The sequence below is a fragment of the Oncorhynchus mykiss genome, chromosome 2 (assembly GCF_013265735.2).
Source record: "Oncorhynchus mykiss isolate Arlee chromosome 2, USDA_OmykA_1.1, whole genome shotgun sequence".
Classification (NCBI taxonomy): Eukaryota; Metazoa; Chordata; class Actinopteri; order Salmoniformes; family Salmonidae; genus Oncorhynchus; species Oncorhynchus mykiss.
The window spans coordinates 26645007-26669864 of record NC_048566.1 but is presented as its reverse complement, the minus strand read 5'-3'; the positions used below and the strand labels follow the sequence as shown (position 1 = coordinate 26669864).

The 24858-nt window shown below is 45.1% G+C and overlaps 1 protein-coding gene across 1 annotated transcript in view; it reads left to right on the top strand.

The window, feature by feature from the left end:
• The window catches only part of LOC110539285 (Wilms tumor protein 1-interacting protein-like), a 33692-nt gene that overhangs the window by 5785 nt on the left and 3049 nt on the right, over window positions 1-24858 (top strand). The window contains exons 2-6 of the mRNA XM_036943662.1: window positions 8242-8343; window positions 16885-16952; window positions 17633-17695; window positions 18396-18526; window positions 21236-21287. Of these exons, the coding sequence (XP_036799557.1) occupies window positions 8242-8343; window positions 16885-16952; window positions 17633-17695; window positions 18396-18526; window positions 21236-21287 (416 nt within the window). The remainder of the gene's footprint in view (window positions 1-8241; window positions 8344-16884; window positions 16953-17632; window positions 17696-18395; window positions 18527-21235; window positions 21288-24858) is intronic.

Below are 24858 nucleotides of genomic sequence, written 5' to 3'. Positions count from 1 at the left end.
ATACTGCTGTACCAGACCTGTATTCTGTGTGCAGTTAGAAACTGCTGGCACGGTGTTTATTACTCTGCTCTGAGAGCCCAGTTCCAGGCTAGTCCTGTTACTCACACTGACATTGTACCCATGTAAAATATGCGTACAGTATACTATGTCGTTTGGGATCATTGTCATGCTGAAAGACCCAGCCACGTTTCATCTTCAATGCCCTTGCTGATGGAAGGAGGTTTTCACTCAAAATCTCATGATACATGGCCCCATTCATTCTTTCCTTTACACGGATCAGTCGTCCTGGTCCCTTTGCAGAAAAACAGCCCCAAAGCATGATGTTTCCACCCCCATGCTTCACAGTAGGTATGGTGTTCTTTGGATGCAACTCAGCATTCTTTGTCCTCCAAACACGACGAGTTGAGTTTTTACCAGATGGTTTCATCTGACCATATGACATTCTCCCAATCTTCTTATGGATCATCCAAATGCTCTCTAGGAAACTTCAGACTGGCCTGGACATGTACTGGCTTAAGCAGGGAGACATGTCTGGCAGGATTTGAGTGTGTTACTGATGGTAGGCTTTGTTACTTTGGTCCCAGCTCTCTGCAGGTCATTAACTAGGTCCCCCCGTGTGGTTCTGGGATTTTTGCTCACCGTTCTTGTGATCATTTTGACCACACGGGGTGAGATCTTGCGTGGAGCCCCAGATCGAGGGAGATTATCAGTGGTATTGTATGTCTTCCATTTCCTAATAATTGCTCCCACCGTTGATTTCTTCAAACCAAGGTGCTTACCTATTGCAGATTCAGTCTTCCCAGCCTGGTGCAGGTCTACAATTTTGTTTCTCGTGTCCTTTGACATCTCTTTGGTCTTGGCCATAGTGGAGTTTGGAGTGTGACTGTTTGAGGTTGTGGACAGGTGTCTTTTATACTGATAACAAGTTCAAACAGGCGCCATTAATACAGGTAATGAGTGGAGGACAGAGGAGCCTCTTAAAGAAGAAGTTACAGGTCTGTGAGAGCCAGAAATCTTGCTTGTTTGTAGGTGACCAAATACATATTTTCCACCATCATTTGCAAATAAATTCATAAAAAATCCTACAATGTGATTTTCTGGATTTTTTTTCTCATTTTGTCTGTCATAGTTGAAGTGTACCTATGATGAAAATTACAGGCCTCTCTCATCTTTTTAAGTGGGAGAACTTGCACAATTGGTGGCTGACTAAATACTTTTTTCCCCCACTGTATGTACTACCATGTATGTATAGTCATTATTAAGACTTGTGTGTGAATGACAATGTTGATTTGGGATTAAGTTTAGTTCACATGGATGCTTGGGTTCAGGAAGGTTGAGGCAAGGGCAGTCATCAGAACGGGACGTCCAGCCGAGAGAGTGCGAGAGAGAGGAACAACGAGAGAGCGAGAGAGAGAGGAACAACGAGAGAGAGAGAGAGGAACAACGAGAGAGAGAAGAACAACGAGAGAGAGAGGAACACATAGCGTGCACTTGTCCAGCGGTCATGAAGCATCTCACTGCCGCCTCATAAAAGGAATTTCCTGCAGGAACGAGGAACGTCAGTCCGGATTGTAATTCCCGTCCCAGACCCCCAGAGTCCACTCCTTCAGTATGTAAGGGAAGATGTTCTGGGGCATGTCGCTGTCATGCTGAACACACCCACACAGATTCATAAGCACACATGTTAACATGTTATAGAGATTCCTGTGGGGGGCCGCAGTGGAAGATGGTAGAACCTTTGTGTATGACAATACTGTAATGCTGACACGCTCAAAGCACACACTCATTTTCTGCGTCATGCTGTCGTGCCAGAAAATAGCCTGCGTGACAGACAGATGCAGTTCCTGGCCTGGTCTACATACTGAACTGAAAGATAAACTCCATCCCTGACCTGCTTTTTCCACTGAAAGGAGAGGAGTATTCTCTCAGCCTGAACTGTAAGTCTGGATGCTCAAAGAGCAAGCAATGCAGAAGCACAGTGGCTAGGAGAAACTCCCTAGAAAGGCAGGATCCTAGAAACCTAGAGAGGAACCAGGCTCCGAGGGGTGGCTGTGTCGGATGAAGATTATAAGAGTACATGGTCATTAAGGCCAGATTGTGTTGAGTTACTCCTCTCTAACAAGTAAACTATGGCTAAATGCAGAACCATAATACTATGGGAATGATGTTCTATTCCTGGGTTATCAGTTCAATATTTGGTGTCATTTACTAAAGGATTGCCTAATTTGTATGATACAGTATATTATTGACCAGTGTGACTGTAGAGTATTAGGTATGGAAGTCATATTTAAACTGGGGGCATATACCTAGTGATTTAGTAGGTTCATGTAAAAGGGAGATTAGTGTGGCCATCCTAAAGGCTCATATGGGTCACTTCCAAAATGATACCCTATTGCCTATTTAGTGCCCTACGTGTGACCAGGGCCCATATAGTAGTGCACTGTATAGGGGAAAAGGTGCCATTTCAGATCCATGCCAAGTGAGTTCCAGCCAGCTAGGGCTGGGGTCTCAAATCATATACACTCTGCTCTGATTGGCAGAGCTGCAGCTGGATGTTCTGGGAAACTGAGTGTCGTGCCAAACGGCTGCACCGGGGGAACACAGAGGAATGTCTGGAGGACGGGACGGGGCTGGGGAATATAAAGAGTGGGTGGTGAGCACACTTAGTTTCATAAATGATTAGATTAACAGAAGGTACTTCGGGTTAATTTATAGAACCTTTTGTTGCGTCTTTGGCTGTGAGAGAGAGAGGGAGGGAGGTAGAGCAGGGAAAGAGAGGCAGAGCAAAGAGCAGATTTATGGGTGGGAGGTCAGACAGGAAGGGTGAGTGGTGGGACAGGACAGAGGGTGGAGCCCCCCCCCACACACACACAGATAGTAGAGGTTGAGTGCGTTGTATTGTGTTGTGATTAAGGATGGCTTTCTCCTATCAGGCTGTTGTCTCTCTGTGGACTGGACAGTTTACCTTAACTCTTCCCAGGGTGTCTTGGCTTCTGCTTTGGCACTCAATCTGTACCCCTGACAGGTCCTGCAGGAAGCCTTTGTGTGTGTGTGTGTGCATCTCTCTCTCTCCTCCCTCTTTATCTCTCTCTGTGTCTGGGCCTGGGGCCTTGCTTCATTGTTTGATTGGTTGTATAAGTAAATGTGTGTTCGTGTAGTGAGAGAATGTTTTTGTGATGTTAGGCTGTTGTTTTGGGTGGGACCAGTGTTGATGTGATTTCATAATGTCCTAGCCTTGGATTCTAATACTGCCATATGATAAACACACACAAACACTAGTACTACTATAAGGACTATTACTAAGTGCAGTAGTCTTATTTGGCTTCTAACATGACAAGTCAACTACCATAATATCAAGTTCCTGTCAGAGATTGTGGAGGTTTATGAAGAGGCTTGTTGTGAGCCATTGGGAAGCAGTAGAGGCAGACGTTTTGACAGCTGGGCTGCTGGGATGGTGTTTGGGGGGTGAAGTTTTGGCTCTGTGTTTTGATTCCATTCCCCCCTCACCCATGCCCTCATAACCGTTAAAGAAAGCACTCCCCTATAAAATCACAGGGGCTTTGGAATATGGGACTGTAATCAGGGAGGAAAATGTTGCTTCTTTACCTAAGAATGTTTGTCCTAAACAGGAACCAGTTTGTTTGGTTGTTTATGTATCCCTCTTACTTTTCAGTGCATTTTACAGTTTCAATGGCATGTGCATTACAAACAACAGCTGTGACTTTCAACTCTGGTGGAAAATCATACAATTCTCAGTTTTGAAATTTCACCAAGTAAAACCAAAGTTGAGCTGAACAAACCCAACCCTGTTGAGTCCATACAGTAGAACTGTCTGTCTGTCTAATGATGGATTGAACCTATAATTCCAGGGTTGAGGCCAGATGGTTTGGAGGAGAGGAGAGGAGGGGTATAGGAAGAGGAGAGGAGGGAGGAACACATGATGAGAGGAGTAGGACCTTAGTCTCCAGACATTGTTATGTAAGGGGATAGGTAGATGACTGTGCTGTAGGCTACAGTGGTTTATTGTCATTTTGAAGGGAAGGTTAATTCAATAAGGTCTGTATATAGCTCATTCCTATATTGTGTTACTGTATCAGAGGTATTCCTGTATTGTGTTACAGTATCAGAGGTATTCCTGTATTGTATTACAGTATCAGAAGTATTCCTATATTTTGTTACAGTATCAGAGGTATTCCTATATTTTGTTACAGTATCTACACTGAGTATACTAAACATTAGGAACACCTTCCTAATAATGGGTTGAACCCCCCCTACAAGGTGTTGAAAGCGTTCCACATGGATGCTGGCCCATGTTGACTCAAATGCTTCCCACAGTTGTGTCAAGTTGGCTTGATGTCCTTTCGTGGTGGACCATTCTTAAGCATGGAAAAACCCAGCAGCGTTGCAGTTATTGACACAAACCGATGTGCCTGGCACCTACTACCATACCCCGTTCAAAGGCACTTCAATCTTCATGTCTTGCCCATTCACCCTCTGAATGGCACACATACACAATCCGTGTCTCATAAATCCTTCTTTAAACTGTCTCCTCCCCTTCATCTACACTGATTGAAGTGGATTTAAAAAGTCACATCAAGAAGGGTTCATAGCTTTTACCTGGATTCACCAGGTCAGTCTATGTCATGGAAAGAGCAGTTGTTCTTAATGTTTTGCACACTCATTGTACGTTCAGTTTGTTAAGTACACCCATCTAGTACCGGGTCGGACCCCCCTTGCCTCCAGAACAGTCTGAATTATTTGGGGTATGGAAACATTTCTCAATTGGTTTCAAGGAAAACATTCCCCACACCATTACACCACCAGCCTGTACCATTAACACCAGGCTGGATGGGGACATGGAGTCATGCTGCTTACGCCAAATCCTGACTCTGCCACTAGCATGACGCAACAGGAACCAGGATTTGTCAGACAATGAAATGTTTTTCCACTCCTAAATTGTCCAGTGTTGGTGATCGCGTGCCCACTGGAGCCGCTTCTTCTTGTTTTTAGTTAATATGAGTGGAACCCTGTGTGGTACTCTGTAATCCCTAGACACTGTCCTGCATGAAAAGTCCAGGAGGCCGGCCCGTTCTGAGATACTGGAACCAGCGAGCCTGGCACCGACTATCATACCACACTCAAAGTCGCTTAGGTCACTCCTTTTGCACGTTCGATCAAACAGTAACTGAATGCCTGTCTACCTGCTTTATATAGCCAGCCACGGCCACATGAATCACTGTCTGTAGGAGCGAACCATTTTCGGGAATGGGGTGGGGCACCTAATAAACTGTATAGCTCTATATTGTGTTACAGTATGAAGAGGTGAACTTAATGTTGTCTCTTGTCTGTGGATGCGTTGCAAATGGGCCCCTATTCCCAATGTAGGGAGTAGGGGCCTTTGGGGATCTTGCCAGTGAGTTAGGGGAGGAGGCATACAGACGTAGTGCCTGGTGATGTCTGTCTGCAGGAGAGCAGGCCAGAGACAGAAGCTTCTTTGTGAGTGGCGAGGCGGTAGTGTCCCTGGCGTGGTCTTCGTCCCCCTGGGGAATGTTGTGTGTGTAACACACTGTTGTTTCACACAGCCATGCTGCTGTGGGCTCATGTTGTTCTGTTACCACATCTCTCTCAGCACACTGCCAACCTCTCAGCTCAGTCAGAAGACCTCAGCACACAAAACACCTCAGAGGACACTTTCTATTTTCACTGGACTCTCTCTCACTCTCTTTCTCGTTCTTTCTCTCACTCTTTCTGTCTTTCTTTCTCTCGCTCTCTCACACTCTCTATCAGTCTATGGAACTTTCCACCTCCGCTGCCTGTCAGCAACTAGATTATACTGCATGATTGGCTGTGTGTGTGTGTACGTTGCTATGCACTGCAGCATGCACATGCATGATTGAAGAGGATGACAGAACAAACCACTGCCTGTGAAGACCCAACATTATACATTGATTAAGACATGGCATGTTCTGGGTGACAACCCAATCACAGTTGGCCCATAAGAACTACTGAACCTCACCCACCACAGGTACACACACCAGCTTGGACATCTCTCCAACTTGCATTACAGTCTCTTACTTTTCTATCCCTTTCTCCTCTTTTTCTCTCACTCCTTTCTCTCTCTTTCCTTCTCTTGTCTGTCTGTTTCTACCACCAACCTCTCACTTCCTGTCCTGTCTGACTGGTGGTCTATAAAGGGGAGGGCGAAAGGGACGTTTGTTTGTGTCTTTCAGTCTGGCTGAAGTGTGTAGAACTGTGTGTGTGTGTGTGTGTGTGCGTGTGTGTGTGTGTGTGTGTGTGTGTGTGTGTGTGTGTGTGTGTGCGTGTGTGTGTGTGTGTGTGCGTGTGTGTGTGTGCATGCCGTCTGTCTAGCAGCAGTGTGTGAAGGGAGCAGCATTTGGTAGGAACAGGTCTTTTATCACTGTGTTCATGTGACAGACTCCTCTAGCCCAGAGCCAAACCAAACAAGCAGATTGGAATATATTTCCCCTTTCAATGATACAGCATGGCTAACTCATTTCCTTTGACTGTTGTTAGGCTTTTTTCATTACATTGTTTGTGTCTGGTTTCATCAGGCTGCTTGTTATGGATCCAGCCTCTTAATCAGACTGTTTTTATTTGCGTTATGGAATGCCTACAACTCTAACTTTTTATTCTAACAGGACAACTGCTTATGACTGAGACACTAGTGGTGCCAAAGTACATGATGTTAATTGTGTGGTGTGTGTGTTCATGTTAGAGGTCGACCGATTAATCAGCATGGATGATTAACTAGGGCTGATTTCAAGTTTTCATAACAATTGGTCATCTGCATTTTTGGACCTTGATCATGGTCGATTACATTGCATTCCACAAGGAGACTGCGTGGCAGGCTGACCACCTGTTACGCGAGTGCAGCAAGGAGCCAAGGTAAGGTGCTAGCTAGCATTAAACTTATCTTATAAAAAACAATCAATATTCACATAATCACTAGTTAACTACACATGGTTGATGATATTACTAGTTTATCTAGCTTGTCCTGCGTTGCATATAATCAATGCGATGCCTGTTAATTTATCATCGAATCACAGCCTACTTCGCCAAACGGGTGATGTTTTAACAAAAGTGCATTTGCGAAAAAAGCACAATCGTTGCACGAGTGTACCTAACCATAGACATCAATGCTTTTCTTAAAATCAATACACAGAAGTATATATTTTTAAACCTGCATATTTAGTTTAAAGAAATCCAGGTTAGCAGGCAATATTTACTAGGGAAATTGTGTCACTTCTCTTGCGTTTATTGCACGCAGAGTCAGGGTATATGCAGCAGTTTGGGCCTCCTGGCTCATTGCGAACTAATTTTCCAGAATTTTACATAATTATGACATAACATTGAAGGTTGTGCAATGTAACAGGAATATTTAGATTTAGGGATGCCACCCGTTAGATAAAATACTGAACGGTTACGTATTACACTGAAATAATAAACGTGTTGTTTTCGAAATGATAGTTTCCGGATTTGACCATATTAATGACCAAAGGCTTGTATTTCTGTGTTTATTATATCATAATTAAGTCTATGATTTGATATTTGATAGAGCAGTCTGATTGAGCGGTGGTAGGCAGCAGCAGGCTCGTAAGCATTCATTTAAACTATACTGCATTTGCCAGAAGCTCCAAGCAATGCTTGATTCACAGCGCTGTTTATGACTTCAAGCCTATCAACTCCTGAGATAAGGCTGGCAATACTAAAGTGCCTATAAGAACATCCAATAGTCAAAGGTATATGAAATACAAATGGTATAGAGAGAAATAGTTGACGTGTTTTAATTCCTATAATAACTACAACCTAAAACTTCTTAACTGGGAATATTGAAGAACTGGGAATATTGAACCACCAGCTTTTATCTGAGCAAGGAACTTAAACGTTAGCTTTTTTTTACATGGCACATATTGCACTTTTATTTTCTTCCCCAACACTGTGGTTTTGCATTATTTCAACCAAATTGAGCATGTTTCATTATTTATTTGAGACTAAATAGATGTTATTTATGTATTATATTAGTTAAAATAAGCGTTCATTGTTCATTCAGTATTGTTGTAATTGTCATTATTACAAATATATATATATATATATATATATATATATATAGAAAGAAATCGGCTATTTTTGGTCCTCTAATAATCGGTATCGGCGTTGGAAAATCATAATCAGTCGACCTCTAGTTCATGTCTCTGACCTGGCTGTTGTGTTGTGTTCCAGGGAGCTGTGTGAAGTGTAACAAGGCGGTGTACGGAGCCACTGCTGCCTGCCAGGCTATGGGAAGCCTCTATCATGATGTCTGCTTCACCTGCAGCGCCTGCAGTAAGTACTGCTACAGTAAACCCTGTCCACCTCACCTTCTCTCTCCTTACCTCTATCATGATGTCTGCTTCACCTGCAGTAAGTACTACTACAGTAAACCCTGTCCACCTCACCTACTCTCTCCTTACCTCTAACATTACATACTTCCCCTGCAGTAAGTACTACTACAGTAAACCCTGTCTACCTCACCTACTCTCTCTTTACCTCTAACATGACATACTTCCCCTGCAGCGCCTGCAGTAAGTACTACTACAGTAAACCCTGTCCACCTCACCTTCTCTCTCCTTACCTCTATCATGATGTCTGCTTCACCTGCAGTAAGTACTACTACAGTAAACCCTGTCCACCTCACCTACTCTCTCCTTACCTCTAACATGACATACTTCCCCTGCAGTAAGTACTACTACAGTAAACCCTGTCCACCTCACCTTCTCTCTCCTTACCTCTAACATGACATACTTCCCCTGCAGTAAGTACTACTACAGTAAACCCTGTCCACCTCACCTTCTCTCTCCTTACCTCTATCATGATGTCTGCTTCACCTGCAGTAAGTACTACTACAGTAAACCCTGTCCACCTCACCTACTCTCTCCTTACCTCTAACATGACATACTTCCCCTGCAGTAAGTACTACTACAGTAAACCCTGTCCACCTCACCTACTCTCTCCTTACCTCTAACATGACATACTTCACCTGCAGTAAGTACTACTACAGTAAACCCTGTCCACCTCACCTACTCTCTCCTTACCTCTAACATGACATACTTCCCCTGCAGTAAGTATGACTACAGTAAACCCTGTCCACCTCACCTACTCTCTCCTTACCTCTAACATGACATACTTCCCCTGCAGCGCCTGCAGTAAGTACTACTACAGTAAACCCTGTCCACCTCACCTACTCTCTCCTTACCTCTATCATGATGTCTGCTTCACCTGCAGTAAGTACTACTACAGTAAACCCTGTCCACCTCACCTATTCTCTCCTTACCTCTAACATGACATACTTCCCCTGCAGTAAGTACTACTACAGTAAACCCTGTCCACCTCACCTACTCTCTCCTTACCTCTAACATGACATGCTTCACCTGCAGCGCCTGCAGTAAGTACTACTACAGTAAACCCTGTCCACCTCACCTTCTCTCTCCTTACCTCTAACATGACATACTTCACCTGCAGTAAGTACTACTACAGTAAACCCTGTCTACCTCACCTTCTCTCTCCTTACCTCTAACATGACATACTTCCCCTGCAGTAAGTACTACTACAGTAAACCCTGTCCACCTCACCTACTCTCTCCTTACCTCTAACATGACATACTTCCCCTGCAGTAAGTACTACTACAGTAAACCCTGTCCACCTCACCTACTCTCTCCTTACCTCTAACATGACATACTTCACCTGCAGTAAGTACTACTACAGTAAACCCTGTCCACCTCACCTACTCTCTCCTTACCTCTAACATGACATACTTCACCTGCAGTAAGTAACCTACCACTTTCCCCCCTATATTAATATATATGTATATAATTATTCAAACAAAAATTGTTATTTATTTATTATGGATGGTAAAGCACTTTCAGTGTAAACTTAAATGACTTAAACAGATATGAATGATGTAGAAAATATAATGGGAGCTATATATGTTTTTAAATATAATCATCTTTTGAGAACAAACAATCACCAAAATAAAAACTAGACCGGGACGATCTAAAATTCTAAAAATGTCATGGCATGGGGCCCCCATTGATGTTGTTATAATGTTGTTGTTACTCAGATAGCATAAGAACTTAGCTTGTGTCTTTCAGCCCCATGACAAAATGTGTAAAATTGTGGGAAATTAGCTAGAAAACAGCAAGATGTTGTCTGCGGCCAAGAGTACGGCATCTAAAATTCGGCCTCTAAGGAGACCGCGCCACAACCACGACCACAACCACTACCACATCAGCCACCCCCCAAACCTACTGATCTATAGACACAAACCCAACCTGCCTCACTCACTCTTTCCTCACCTTCTGTGTACATTGCATGTAGGCACGTGCGCGCACACACACACACACACACACACACACACACACACACACAGTCACCTAGTCCAGGGTTTCTCAAACTCTGTCCTAGGTGACTCTGAGTGCACATTTCGTTTTTTGCCCTTTCTGACATGAGCTGCATGGGAGCCTGTTCAACACACTGGGTAGACTAGGCCAGGGATTCCCAAACTCGGTCCTAGGGCCCCCACGTCTGGGTGCACGTTGTGGTTTTTGCCCTAGCACTACACAGCTGATTCAGACTACCAATTGATCATTAAGTTTGGATTATTTGAATCAGCTGTGTAAAGCTAGGGCAAAAACCACAACGTGCACCCAGACGTGGGGGCCCTAGGACCAAGTTTGGGAATCCCTGGCCTAGTCCACCCAGTGTGTTGAACAGGCTCCCATGCAGCTCATGTCAGATCATGTTGCTATGAGTTGTATTGTATGCTGAGTTCCTGTTCTACTAAATGGAACTGTCACATCATCTCTCCGACACTCATCCCCCGCCCCAGACACACACACACACACACACACAATACTGCACACATATACACACACCGTCAGCTCCATGATTACAACCAAGGAACTGTGGTGTTTAGTTTCGGGGTGTGTCAGTCTCTCCGCCAGCCCACACAAAGAGAAGAGAATGCCACATCAGAACACACAGACCCTGGGACATGAAGCTAGATCACCGCAGCTGCAGTTTAGTGGCTCATTGATTCATCAAATCAATCGATGTGATTCAGTAGTTCACCAACTTTATGGTTCAGTGTCTCACTGATTAAGTGATGTTCAGCTTGGATGGTTCCCTGGCTGCACCAAATTTGCTTCCCCCTGACCTTGCCTGTCTGTCTCCTCACCTCCCCTGACCTTGCCTGTCTTTCTCCTCACCTCCCCTGCCCTTGCCTGTCTGTCTCCTCACCTCCCCTGACCTTGCCTGTCTGTCTCCTCACCTGCCCTGACCTTGCCTGTCTGTCTCCTCACCTGCCCTGACCTTTCCTATCTGTCTCCTCACCTCCCCTGCCCTTGCCTGTCTGTCTCCTCACCTCCCCTGACCTTGCCTGTCTTTCTCCTCACCTCCCCTGACCTTGCCTGTCTTTCTCCTCACCTCGCTTGACCTTGCCTGTCTGTCTCCTCACCTCCCCTGCCCTTGCCTGTCTGTCTTCTCACCTCCCCTGACCTTGCCTGTCTGTCTCCTCACCTCCCCTGCTCTTGCCTGTCTGTTTCCTCACCTCCCCTGACCTTGCCTTTATGTCTCCTCACCTCCCCTGACCTTGCCTGTCTGTCTCCTCACCTCCCCTGACCTTGCCTGTCTGTCTCCTCACCTCCCCTGACCTTGCCTGTCTGTCTCCTCACCTCCCCTGCCCTTGCCTGTCTGTCTCCTCACCTCCCCTGCCCTTGCCTGTCTGTCTCCTCACCTCCCCTGCCCTTGCCTGTCTGTCTCCTCACCTCCCCTGCCCTTGCCTGTCTGTCTCCTCACCTCCTCTGACCTTGGCTTCTCCCATAAATGAGCTTGGCCCTGTCTTTCCACTGTGATCTCCTTACTAGAACTTCAGAGGGATTCCAGAGCCATCCTGTCCAGATGGTTGCTACTCTGGTATCTATAGATGAATCGACCAATTCAAATCCCCCTGTGGAGATGATCTGTGACCTCTGCCCATGCCCATTAGAGGGCAGTGTGAGGCCTCCTGACCCCTGACCTGAAAGCTCATGCTCTACCATCGCTGATTAACACACCCTGTGTTGTCCTTTATCTTCCCAACCGTTTGTGTGGGTTTGTGCGTGCGTGTGTGTGTATGAGAGCGAGAGAAAGTGTGACTGTGTGAGGCACTAAAAAGAAGAGCCACGAAAGGGAGAAAGTTAGGGAGGCAGGTGGGGTCTAAACTGGGGGGAGTTAGGTGGATACTCTCTGACTGCATACCTCCCATACCCTTCTCCATCTGAGGGCACAGAGGCTGCGGCCGGCTCCACAGGGAGAGGGACCGGGCCGTGGAGGAATGCATGCGTAGGAGGCCTTGGGGTGGGAGTCCACAGACTGGTGTTATGCTGTATCCAGGGAGGTAGGAGTGCACCGGGCAGGACAGCAGGACCATTCAGAACTACCACCTACGCCGGAGCACACACACACACACACACACACACACACACACACAGCAACAGTCTTGTTAAGCAGACTCTCCCTCCCCCTTAACCCCTCAACCACCTTCATGGTTCTTTTGTTGCATAACAGAATCTTTAAGACCCTGAACTTAAAATACTTAAAGGGGAATGTCTCCCCCCTTCCTCAAGGTGCCTGGGAGACAGGCAGGGTGGAGGTAGTGGGAGGCAGGCTGGAGGTAGGGGAAAGGTAGTGGGGAGGTAGGGGGAGGCAGGGTGGAGGTAGGGGGAAGCAGGGTGGAGGTAGTGGGAAGGTAGTGGGGAGGTAGCCAGCCGCACCAATGTGTCGGAGGCTACACCGTGCACCTGGCAACCTTGGCTAGCGCGCACTGCGCCCGGCCCGCCACAGGAGTCGCTGGTGCGCGATGAGACAAGGACATCCCTACCGACCAAGCCCTCCCTAACCCGGATGACGCTAGGCCAATTGTGCGTCGCCCCACGGACCTCCCGGTCGCGGCCGGTTACGACAGAGCCTGGGCGCGAACCCAGGGACTCTGATGGCACAGCTAGCGCTGCAGTACAGCGCCCTTAACCACTGCGCCACCCGGGAGGCCTAGGCCGTCATTGTAAATAAGAATTTGTTCTGAACTGACTTGCCTAGTTAAATAAAGGTTTTAAAAAAATGCACTGGGCAGGAAATTACATGGGCAGCAAGTGGTTTTGGTCGCCATGACGCCTAAGATATTTTTGCCAGCATTAATTTTATTTTGCACCATCATTCTCATTCAAATGTCCACCATACAACTTTGGACCAGAGAGAAGGGAACACCTTTAATACCAGCACGACTAGAGATATTTGCGTCGAAAAAAAGTGTTGTCTTTGTCTCCCTCAATAAAGAGACCCTGTTCCCACAAACGTAGAGTCTAAATCTGCCCTCACTACACACAGTTAGTCAGCCATCTCCCAACTTTTCCCAATGGAACTTGATTTGGCATGATTTGATCAAGTGGAGAGTAGCGCATTGTGTGTGTGGACTGGAGCAGGTATTCCCAAACTGGGAAAACTGTCTAACATGGCAGGAGATGTTTTGAAATAATTACTGCTTCGCATACAAGCCAGTGAATTATATGCGTTACAGCTGGATGAGTCAACAGACGTGGCGGGCCTGTCACAGCTCCTGGTATATGTCTGTTACGTTTATGGGGGTCAATTAAGGAATACATCCTCTTCTGGAAACCAGGACAACATGAGAGGATGTTTTTAAAGTACTGGTCATCTTTGTGACATCAAATGGACTATAGTGGTCAAGATGTGTTGGTTTCTGTACTGATGGCGCAAAATCCATGACAGGGAGACATAGTAGAGTGGTAACGCGCGTGCAAGCAGTTGCTCCCAATGCCACTGCAGCATCCACCGAGAGGCTCTTGCTGCCAAGGGAATACCAGACAGCTTGAAAAACATTTTGGACACTACAGTGAAAATGGTTAACTTTGTTAAAGCAAGGCCCCTGAACTCTTGTGTATCTTCTTTATTATGCAATGATATGGGCAGCGACCAACATATAGAAGTGTGCTGGCTGAGTTGAGACTGGAGCTGGGTTGGACTAGAGCTTTTGGCTGAGATGAGACTGGAGCTGGGTTGGACTAGAGCTTTTGTCTGAGATGAGACTGGAGCTGGGTTGGACTAGAGCTTTTGGCTGAGATGAGACTGGAGCTGGGTTGGACTAGAGCTTTTGGCTGAGATGAGACTGGAGCTGGGTTGGACTAGATCTTTTGGCTGAGATGAGACTGGAGGTGGGTTGTTTTTTGTGAGAACAGAAGTGTAATTGTTGCTTTGTCCTGAGCCCAACCAATCCCAACCCACCTTACAACATCAGCCTCTCCAACTAATCTTCTGCCGTTATAGAACACAAGCATGGATTGGATGTGACGTTAGTGATCTGAAAACTGCTGTGGTTTTATTGCTGGCACTCTTAGATGGTGGATAGTTTGTGAAGCTTAAACACCCTACCCTGTCCCTGTGTCCACACTCTACATCTGATAAATGTGATTGAGGTAAGGGAGGATGTTGCTGTGAGTAACAATATCCTCCAAGTAAACACTTATAGGCCCTATTGGACATATGTTGTTGTGCTGGGGAAATAAGGATTAGATAGGATTCAACTAAATGAATCTAAATTCACATACTTGTTGAGAACCATTACAGATTTTCTAAGGAAGAGTGAGTTATGGGTATTATGAATTTTTTCAGTACATGTGAAATGTGGTCCATTCTCTTTTGCTTTGACGGCATCTGATCTGTGCATTTCTCACGTAGCTCTTGTGATTTTCTTCCTAGATTGCTAGTGTTTATAGTAAAGTAATAGACAGACTTATACATAATTCATGAATGGTGTTGGAGAAGTGGACAGATAGATCTTAGAATCAACCTTGAGGTATTAAAGAACGTTTTCACTAGAAAACAGCCCAGGCCTGTGTGCGTTTTCTGTCTCTGAGGCATTTATTATTTATATTAGGGGGGGACAGAGTCATCATTCTTCTGGAACTCTTTCATTACTGTCAGCACAGTCTTCTTCTGCCATTCATTCATCTTATTGTCTCACAAGGCTCTCTCTCTCTCTCTCTCTCTCTCTCTCTCTCTCTCTCTCTCTCGCTCTCTCCATCCCCCATTCCATCCATCACTCTTTTGTGATGGATGGAATGTTACAATCCATTCAAATCAGTTCAATGTAATTCAATTAAATGTTGTACATGATTACACCGTTAGTTCCGAGTTTTGCCTGGAAGCTTTGCCAGTTTCATAATGCTACTGAATGTGCAGGTTCAAAGCCTTGATACAAGTACAGTACATGATGTCTCATTGTTTGGCTCTATCCATGTCTGTAAGAGGATCAAACCCTTTCAGATGGCTGCTGTGGGCTTTCAGGAGATCTACTGTGATTTAGTGTCTATTGTTGTTACCCCTGAGAGGGGCCCATATGGCCCATATTTCAGTGGAATGTCTCAGGGGTCACTAGGGTCATGTTCAGTAGGGGAGAAAACCTTTTGAAACTCAGGAGAAACGGGGAGGTACTACCTGAACTTCAGTGTTCTTATTGGCCAAAACTACCTGAACTGTCCAATAAGAACACACATGTCCGTTTTCCATTGCAAAAGGTTTTGCTACGGTGTGCCCTAGCTGTTTGTCTGAACTCTGCTGCCTCCTCAATGCCATGATCAGGTCACCACTGGTATCATTGCAACCGGTGCTCTGCTCTTCTCTCCATCCCAGGCCTGTTGTGTTAAGACCCCCATTCCCTCAGCCAGCCATCTCTGACAATGAGACCTCTGAATAAAACATGTTAGTTCCTAATCGCTTAGTGATTATTTTAGCACCATCGCTCTACTCGCCTTCCTCCATTTTTGATTAGTCTAACGTGTGTAGCTAATAGCTCTGTGGCAGAGATGAAGAAGGCTCCCATTCACTAGTGTTAACCCTCCTCTCTCTCTCCCTCCTCCCTCCCTCTCTCCCCCGTCCCTCCTTCACCTCCTCCCTGAAAATGTGTGGAATGTTTCCCCTTCCTGTGGGATGGGCTGTAGGAATGGAGGGAGGGGAGAAGAGAAGGGGGTTTATTATGAAGGAGAGGAGGAGAGGGGGATTCAGACAGACAGGATGTGCTCTCGGTGTGTGGAGTGATCTATTAGAGAACAGACAGAAAGCAGGAAAGATGAGGGAAAGAAGAAGAGCTAGCGCTGCCTCTGGGCCTGAGGCCTGGGTCTCTCTCTCTCTCTCTGTCTCTCTCTCTCTCTCTCTCTCTCTGCCACGTGAAGCAAACCATTAGAGAACTCTGTTTTAATCAGTTACGCTCTGTTTAGTCATTATATTCAATCACACCATTTTCTCCTCATGTGCTAGTGATTGTCTCAGCGAGGTCCCAGGTGCGTTCCCAGTAGTTCCCAGTGCAGCAGAAAGCTGTCCAACCAGGCCAGTCTCTCTCTGAAGCAGATTAAATCAAGAGGCTTCTACAGTATTAGACTCAGTGTTTATTTGAGTTGGTGTCTGGGAATTAGCCAGACTTAATGGATTCTGTCTGACGTTCTGGAGCCTTTGAGCTGAAATAAGTTACCACAGCGCTTCTGGGCATTCTTCTGGTGTGACTTAGGGGAGATGTATAGGGCTCATTAGCCTGGTCCCAGATCAGTTTGTGCTGTCAAATAGATCTGAGACCAGGCTAGGATTTCATATGGAGTTCACACATCTCTCCGAATACTCCCAGATGCCTCCTGTGTGATCTGCTGCAATTTAGTAAAAGTAATGTTTAGTCTAATTATGGTCAGACAAATGGGTCTCATGGTTGGGCCCAGCCCAAACTGTTCAGTGTTGTTTCAGTTAAGTTTATACTCTAAAAGCCCATCTCTCTGTTCTTCGTCCCAGGCAGAAGGCTACGGGGGAAAGCATTTTACTACGTCGGTGGGAAGGTGTTCTGTGAAGAGGACTTTCTGGTAAGTAGTCCGTCTGGATACTTTATCTAGAACCCTGCATAGTTTAGCAGTATGTGAATAGAGTATTATCTATATTTCTGACAGCAGATATGTGTCTTCCACTGTGTGCTACTGTGACTATATGTGCCCGGGACCTGTGGACTCCAGATTATAGTTTACATTTGATTTCTTCACCTCGTGGCCCAGGTTCAAGTTTCTAAGAGATTCTGGATCAGTTTACTCCTGTAGGGGCATTAGGGAGGGGGGTCGGGTAACTGAAGCTAGTACTTATTAATGTTTTAGAGGCATACACCCCTGGGCTTTGCACAATGACACCTTGTATAAAGAAGAACGAGCAGGAGGACCCATGTTTAACTCAGCTGCCCTGTCACAACAACACAATCCATTACATTACAGTTTGTCTGTTACTAGTCGATTCAATCGGTTGTCCTACTGTCTCTGTGCTGCTAATGAGTCTAACTTATCTCGCCTGGTATTAGAGGACTATTTCTGGACATGGTTGTGTTTATCCCTAATTAAACATTAAGTTGATGTGGGAGAAGTCCCCCATGTATCATATGAGGTGGACTGGGCTCATATGAGAAGAAGACTAAGAGTCAGTCTAAGATGCCAGCAGTTTCCTATGAGATTATGTAGCAGCCGTAACCTCACTGTCCTCCACTCTCCTCTGCCTGTTCCAGTATTCTGGATTCCAGCAGTCTGCAGACAAATGTAACGCATGCGGACATCTGATCATGGATATGGTGAGTGTGAGTGAGTGAGTGAGTGAGTGAGTGAGTGAGTGAGTGAGTGAGTGAGTGAGCCCTCCATCAGTGTGTTGAGCAGCAGAAACATGGAGTCACTCCTCCTGCAAAGAACTTCCTGTGCGCACATCTGGAGAAAGCTTATGAGGAAGTGGTGGTTTGAGGACACAGGCACACACACACAACCTAGGGTAAAACCAGGACACAAGGAGAGAATGTAAAACCCAAGTCCAGTAGTCATCAGCAGGTGTTGTAACACATTAAGGATTTACCATGACATGGCTTTACACATGTTAACCACACAGAGCTGTAGCAGGGGGGGACAGATATGTTTTCCTATTATCACTGTCTCTCTCTCCAACACACTGCTTCCCTCAGCTACTAACTCACTGTAAGACAGTCAACTCTATGCTTCGTGGATGAGTGATCAGCGATCCACTACTTGTTAGATATGATAAAGCATTGAAATTATCTCTCTCTCTTTCACTCTCCTTCTCTCGCTCTCTCTATTTCCTTCTCTCTCTGTCCCTCTCTCCGTCACCCCTTTCTCTCTCTCTCTCTCTTTCCACCCCCCCCTCTCTCTCTCCCTCTCCCCTTCTCTCTTTCTGTCTCTCCATCCACCCTCTCTCTTTCTCTCTCCCCTTCTCTTTCTCTCTCGCTCTCCCCTCCCTTTCTATCTCTCCCCCCTCCACCTCTATAGATCCTGCAGGCCCTTGGGAAGTCTTACCACCCTGGCTGTTTCCGTTGTGTCATCTGTAACGACAGTCTGGACGGAGTGCCCTTCACTGTGGACACAGAGAACAAGATTTACTGTGTCAAAGACTATCACAGGTATGTGGGTACGACCATTATGAACACTGCCAAACATAAACATATTAGTTTAACTGGCGCTAACAATACGGCCAGAAGTCATGTTGCTATAACAGAAGTCAGCGGCAGTTCCAGCAGGATCAGGTTTTTGCCAGGTGGAGAGGAAGGGGGAGAGAGATGTTAGGTAGGAAGGGATGAGTCTCCTGTGGAAGAGCAAAGGGAGTAGCAGCATGGGGTCACCTCAGTCAAGCACAACAAACACACTGAATCAGGAATCTGGTCACAATGGAATCCACAGCAGCCGGCCAGGCCAGACCAGGGCAACCACCCAGTATACTGACAGAACCATGGGGAAACTAAGAGCCATGGGCCTTATGTTAGAGCAATCAGCGCTCACTGTACTGAAGCCACCAGATGTCATTTCCCGCCTATTCATGATTAATAGTCACTAGCATTCATTCACTAGCATACTGTTGCTTTGATTAAAGGGATAGTTCACCCAAATTACAAAATGACACATTGGTTTCCTTAACCTATAGGCAGTCTATTGACAAGGTATGACATCAATCAATGCTCAAACCCTCTTAGGCCTCACTCCCCCCTATCTGAGATATCTACTGCTGCCCTCATCGTCCACATACAACACCCGTTCTGCCAGTCACATTCTGTTAAAGGTCCCCAAAGCACACACATCCCTGGGTCGCTCCTCTTTTCAGTTCACTGTAGCTAGCGACTGGAACGAGCTGCAACAAACACTCAAACTGGACAGTTTTATCTCAATCTCTTCATTCAAAGACTCAATCATGGACACTCTTACTGACAGTTGTGGCTGCTTTGTGTGATGTATTGTTGTCTCTACCTTCTTGCCCTTTGTGCTGTTGTCTGCCCAATAATGTGTGTACCATGTTTTATGCTGCTACCATGTTGTGTTGGTACCATGTTGTTGTTATGTTTTGTTGCTACCATGCTGTGTTGTCATGTGTTGCTTCCTTGCTATGTTGTTGTCTTTAGGTCTCTCTTTATGTAGTGTTGTGTTGTCCCTCTTGTTGTGATGTGTGTCAAGCCCCCGTCCCCCCAGGAAGCCTTTTGCCTTTTGGTAGGACGTCATTGTAAATAAGAATTTGTTCTTAACTGACTCACAGTGTTAAATAAAGGTTAAATAAAAATGCTTTGGTTTAGTTTCCCTGTCACTGTTTCCACATGCTAACATTTTAGCATTTGTGGCACCAATCCCATTGAAGTCATGAAACCGATATTAGCATTTTTCGTGCATCATGTCCAAATCATCATTTGGCTCCCGAGTGGCACAGCGGTCTAAGGCACTGCATCTCAGTGCTAGAGGCATCACTACAGATCCTGGTTCGATTCCCGGCTGATCACAACCGGCTGTGATTGGGAGTCCCATAAGGCGAAGGACAATTGGCCCAGCGTCATCCGGGTTTGGCCGGGGTAGGCCGTCATTGTAAATAATAATTTGTTCTTAACTGACTTGCCTAGTTAAATAAAGGTTGAATAAAAATAAAAAATGTAATAAAAAAATATTGTGAAGCTTAACATTTACATTTTTAGCGACTTACAAGTGAAATGTGGTTTAAGTGCCTTGCTCAAGGTCACATCACCAGATTTTTCACCTAGTCAGCTCGGGGATTCAAACCAGCATCCACAACAAAGTCAATTATAGATGCTTTGAACACGATATCACAAAAATGCTAATATTGGTCCCATGACTTGATTTGTGACACAAATGCTAAAACGTTAGCATGTGGAAACAGTGCCAAAGAAACTAAAGAAAAGCATGGATTGCTGTTATACCTTGTCCATAGACTGCTTACAGTATAAGGAAACCATGTGTACTTTTGTAATTTGGCTGAACTATCCCTTTAACGCAATTCAAGTCAGTGGTGTTACTCTGGGCTATTAACACAATAATACTCTTATAAATACTGCGCAGAGTGCAGGAAAAACAGGAATTTAATACGGATACCCTATTACGCATATATCTAGGACAAGAAATGTGTGTGGTTTCTCAATCAGACCTAGTCATGCCCACTACACTGAGAGGGCCTTTGTTTTACAGACTCAGACATTCAGGTGCCAGCCAGCTGCACACGGTGTGTGTGTCTGTGTGTGTGGGGAAATAATTAATGTATTTTTCTGGATTGGTTGAATCAGACCTGGAGATTCACCACCTCTCCTTAGCAGTCTCAACGCTCTCATGCACACACACACTGAAGGGGAGAGAGGGGTAAAGGAGGAGAGAAGGGGTAAAGGAGGAGAGAAGGGGTAAAGGAGGAGAGAAGGGGTAAAGGAGGAGAGAAGGGGCAAAGGAGGAGAGAATGGGCAAAGGAGGAGAGAATGGGCAAAGGAGGAGAGAATGGGTAAAGGAGGAGAGAATGGGTAAAGGAGGAGAGAATGGGTAAAGGAGGAGAGAATGGGTAAAGGAGGAGAGAATGGGTAAAGGAGGAGAGAATGGGCAAAGGAGGAGAGAATGGGCAAAGGAGGAGAGAATGGGCAAAGGAGGAGAGAATGGGCAATGGGGGAACTGGTGAAAGAGAGGAAGTGTTAGAAGTATTAACCTTAAAAAAGAGTAACAGATACTTGTGCTGTATCTATATCAAGCCTGGTGGTCTTTCTGTAGGGAACCAGTATAAACCAGACATATATTTTCAGTCTGAAACTGTTATTATTTCTACCAATTGATGTATCTTCTTTGTTCTCTCGTTTTCTCAGGGTCTTGGCCCCCAAATGTGCAGCATGTAACCAGCCCATTCTGCCTTCAGAGGTAAGCTCTCTTTGAACACAACATCTTCAAGTAATAGCCTAAGGACTTACATGTATACAGCCATAAAATAGGTGTTTTTCTGATCATCTGCATGTCATGTATGATACAAATACCAAATTGATTGGTTGACTACTAGTATAATGAACAGGGCCTGGAATGGTTCCTGTCTGCAAAGTGATTTCAACAGGAAGAACTCCTGTCCGCAGTAATGATGAATGATAATCAAAATGTTCAGGCATATATTATGGTTTACGATGCAAACACTTCCACTCCCATCCCATGTCGATATAGACAGTCACATTGCAACCTCTGACCTGATTCCCTCAGGGTAAAGGTTGATAACCAACCCCAGTGTTGAACCTGAGACAGGAGCCAGATGTGAGGAGAGAGTTCCTCTGGCATAGCAAACGATTAAGTGTCCTATTGAGGCAGTAGCAAACATAAAGATTCCTACTGAGGCAGTAGAAAATGATCAAGAATCCTACTGAGGCAGTAGCAAACGATCAAGTATCCTACTGAGGCAGTAGCAAACGATCAAGTATCCTACTGAGGCAGTAGCAAACGATCAAGTATCCTACTGAGGCAGTAGCAAACGATCAAGTATCCTACTGAGGCAGTAGCAAACGATCAAGAATCCTACTGAGGCAGTAGAAAACGATCAAGTATCCTACTGAGGCAGTAGCAAACGATCAAGTATCCTACTGAGGCAGTAGCAAACAATCAAGTATCCTACTGAGGCAGTAGCAAACGATCAAGAATCCTACTGAGGCAGTAGAAAACGATCAAGTATCCTACTGAGGCAGTAGCAAACGATCAAGTATCCTACTGAGGCAGTAGCAAACGATCAAGTATCCTACTGAGGCAGTAGCAAACGATCAAGTATCCTACTGAGGCAGTAGCAAACGATCAAGTATCCTACTGAGGCAGTAGAAAACGATCAAGTATCCTACTGAGGCAGTAGCAAACTATCAAGAATCCTACTGAGGCAGTAGGAAACGATCAAGTATCCTCCTGAGGCAGTAGCAAACGATCAAGTATCCTACTGAGGCAGTAGCAAACGGTCAAGTATCCTACTGAGGCAGTAGCAAACGATCAAGAATCCTACTGAGGCAGTAGAAAACGATCAAGTATCCTACTGAGGCAGTAGAAAACGATCAAGTATGCTACTATCCTAGGTCAGGCTCTAGTGCAAGAGAAGGAGGAGGAGGAGGAAGGGGTGTGCTGTGTTTTAACATGTTGCATATGAGCAGGTATCCCTTTAAGCAACTGTTTGGATGTAGAGGGACTTGAAAGGGATCTCAGGCATGATGATCAGCTTTCCCTCTTTAATCATTTGGAACTCGTCTCTGAAGTCTCACTCTCTCCTGAGCCAAGCAAGCTGCAGTCAGGATTCAGGAAGACATCAATTTTCACAGCTATTTACTCAGTCTAAGGTTTGGGCTATAACAATAAACCAACTTGATAACAGACCTGGGAACATCTCTTGTTGTAATGGCTGCCATAGTTACACGCAGGTCAGCAGACCCCCCCCCCCCCCCAACATTTTATTTATTTATCTAGTGCTTGATTGAGCTGGCGCAATGGAACCAAAAGTCCCAAAAGAGCAAACCCAGAGGATCTGGCACTCCATTCAGGCTCAATCAAACTATTAATGTATCTGAAAGAGAGCTATTTGAACCAGAGGCCCTACTAGGACAACATCCAATAAGGTGTAGATTCAGGGCTGGGCTTCTATTTGAGACCTCTGTGTGTAAGCCTATGTGGGGTGGTTTTGGGAGGGGTGTTGTTTGCCTATTTTGGTGTGTGGTTCAGATGCAGGCACTGCAGCCTACCCAGTGCATGACTGTTGCCCTAAACATTATCCCTCCCTCTTAAAAAAATGTCCAAAATTAGAGTTGACTCGACAGGAATGTTGCCCCTCCTCACTGAGGCTATAAGGGTAGAATTCAGAGCTGGGGGGGCAGTTTGTGTTGGACGTGCATGTACTTTGTCATGAAAAAGGCCAGATAAATTCATGCCTACTAGCAGGTGGTTTGTAGAAGGGACCACAGTGCAGTACAAGGGGGAGAGTTTAGAATAGCTTTTTTTTTATGTGTGTAACTGGTTTTAAATGAGTTGATAGATAGCTGAAAATCTTCCATGTACCCTCCTGCTGAGTGTGTCTGGCTGATATAGAATATAAGATGTCAGTTAGCTGAATAGTTAATTATATTATAATGTCAGTTCTGACAAGCCTTGCTTTATTATCACATAACAATGGTATGTAACCACATGTCCATGATGAAAAGCTTGTGTGATGACGGTAATAATTGGTGAAAGTCTGATAAATATGGAACATTCCAGCTGTAGTACATGCCCTCTGAAGCTGTAGTAGGCTGAACCCAGACTGTCTGTCAGAAGCTAACTGTTCGTTAGCCATATGTTGTGTAGAAATGTGTTCTTTGGCCAACACCAGAATTCTGGACAGTACTGTGAACCTTCACCTGAGAAAACAGCCAGGTGTCAAAGACACATATCATTTTGGCCTATTTTTAGGCCTATTTCAAATGTTGTAGTTTGTAAAGGTTGGAAGTAAAAGGACACATATGGATGTCAGAACAAAGCCTAATTAGCTTGATATATCAGCAGTAATTAGTTTACTGTACCTGTTAGCAATCACGGCTAACTGTAGCTGAAAAATAATCAGGCTAAATGAAAAAGCAATGGACAGAGGCCTATAACGCAAAGGGATATTTTTATCCATGGATGCTCAGCATGTAAAAACAAATGTACTGTTGGCTATCTAAGGATCTCAACAGTCCTCTCTGAAGGTGGAGAGCTCAAGTTAGTGGTGGTCAATCTATCATTTGAGTGTTGACTTCTGTCATTGTTGTGATTATGTCACTGATGGATTCCATCATTTTGGTGTTGTGACATGATAATACATGCTATTAGAGGCATAGAATTACATCTAAGTTGTTATCAATAAAACGTCACAATAGGGCAAGGACGGTAGCCCCACGATATCTCTCATTATTGGCCACCATTAATTTGATAATTCAATTATAAGTGAACTACAGCTGATTAGTATGAGTGGTTTAGGTTCACTTCACCATCCTTGGTGGGCTCTGCCTGTCAAGCAGCAGAAGGGCGCATTTGCCGATGTAAGCCCATTGTTAGCTGATAATGGCTTACTTTGCAAGCTACCGGTAGAAACTTTGTACAGTTGGCTAAAAGTAGTGCTAAGTAGAGCTAATGTACTTTTTTCTCCAGCCAACGTAGGTCCGCCGCGTGAAGTTAGCTAACATGAACCCTTTTCAACATGCCAAATGGATCGGCTACCCTCACGAATCTGAAAAACATGATCAATAGATGTTTACAGATCATGACAAGCATGCAGTTACTTGCTGTGTAACTCTGATGACAGAGCTAAATGTGGAGTAATCTGAACTGTGTAGTTCTGACTATGCTCTTCAAGGTGATGGTATTAAAACTAAATAGGTCTAACATTTAACAACCCCTTAAAAGCAGCATGTAGTTGTCAATGGTTTTAGTGGAGCTGGGGGTCTCCTTGAACCCCAGCAGGCAAATC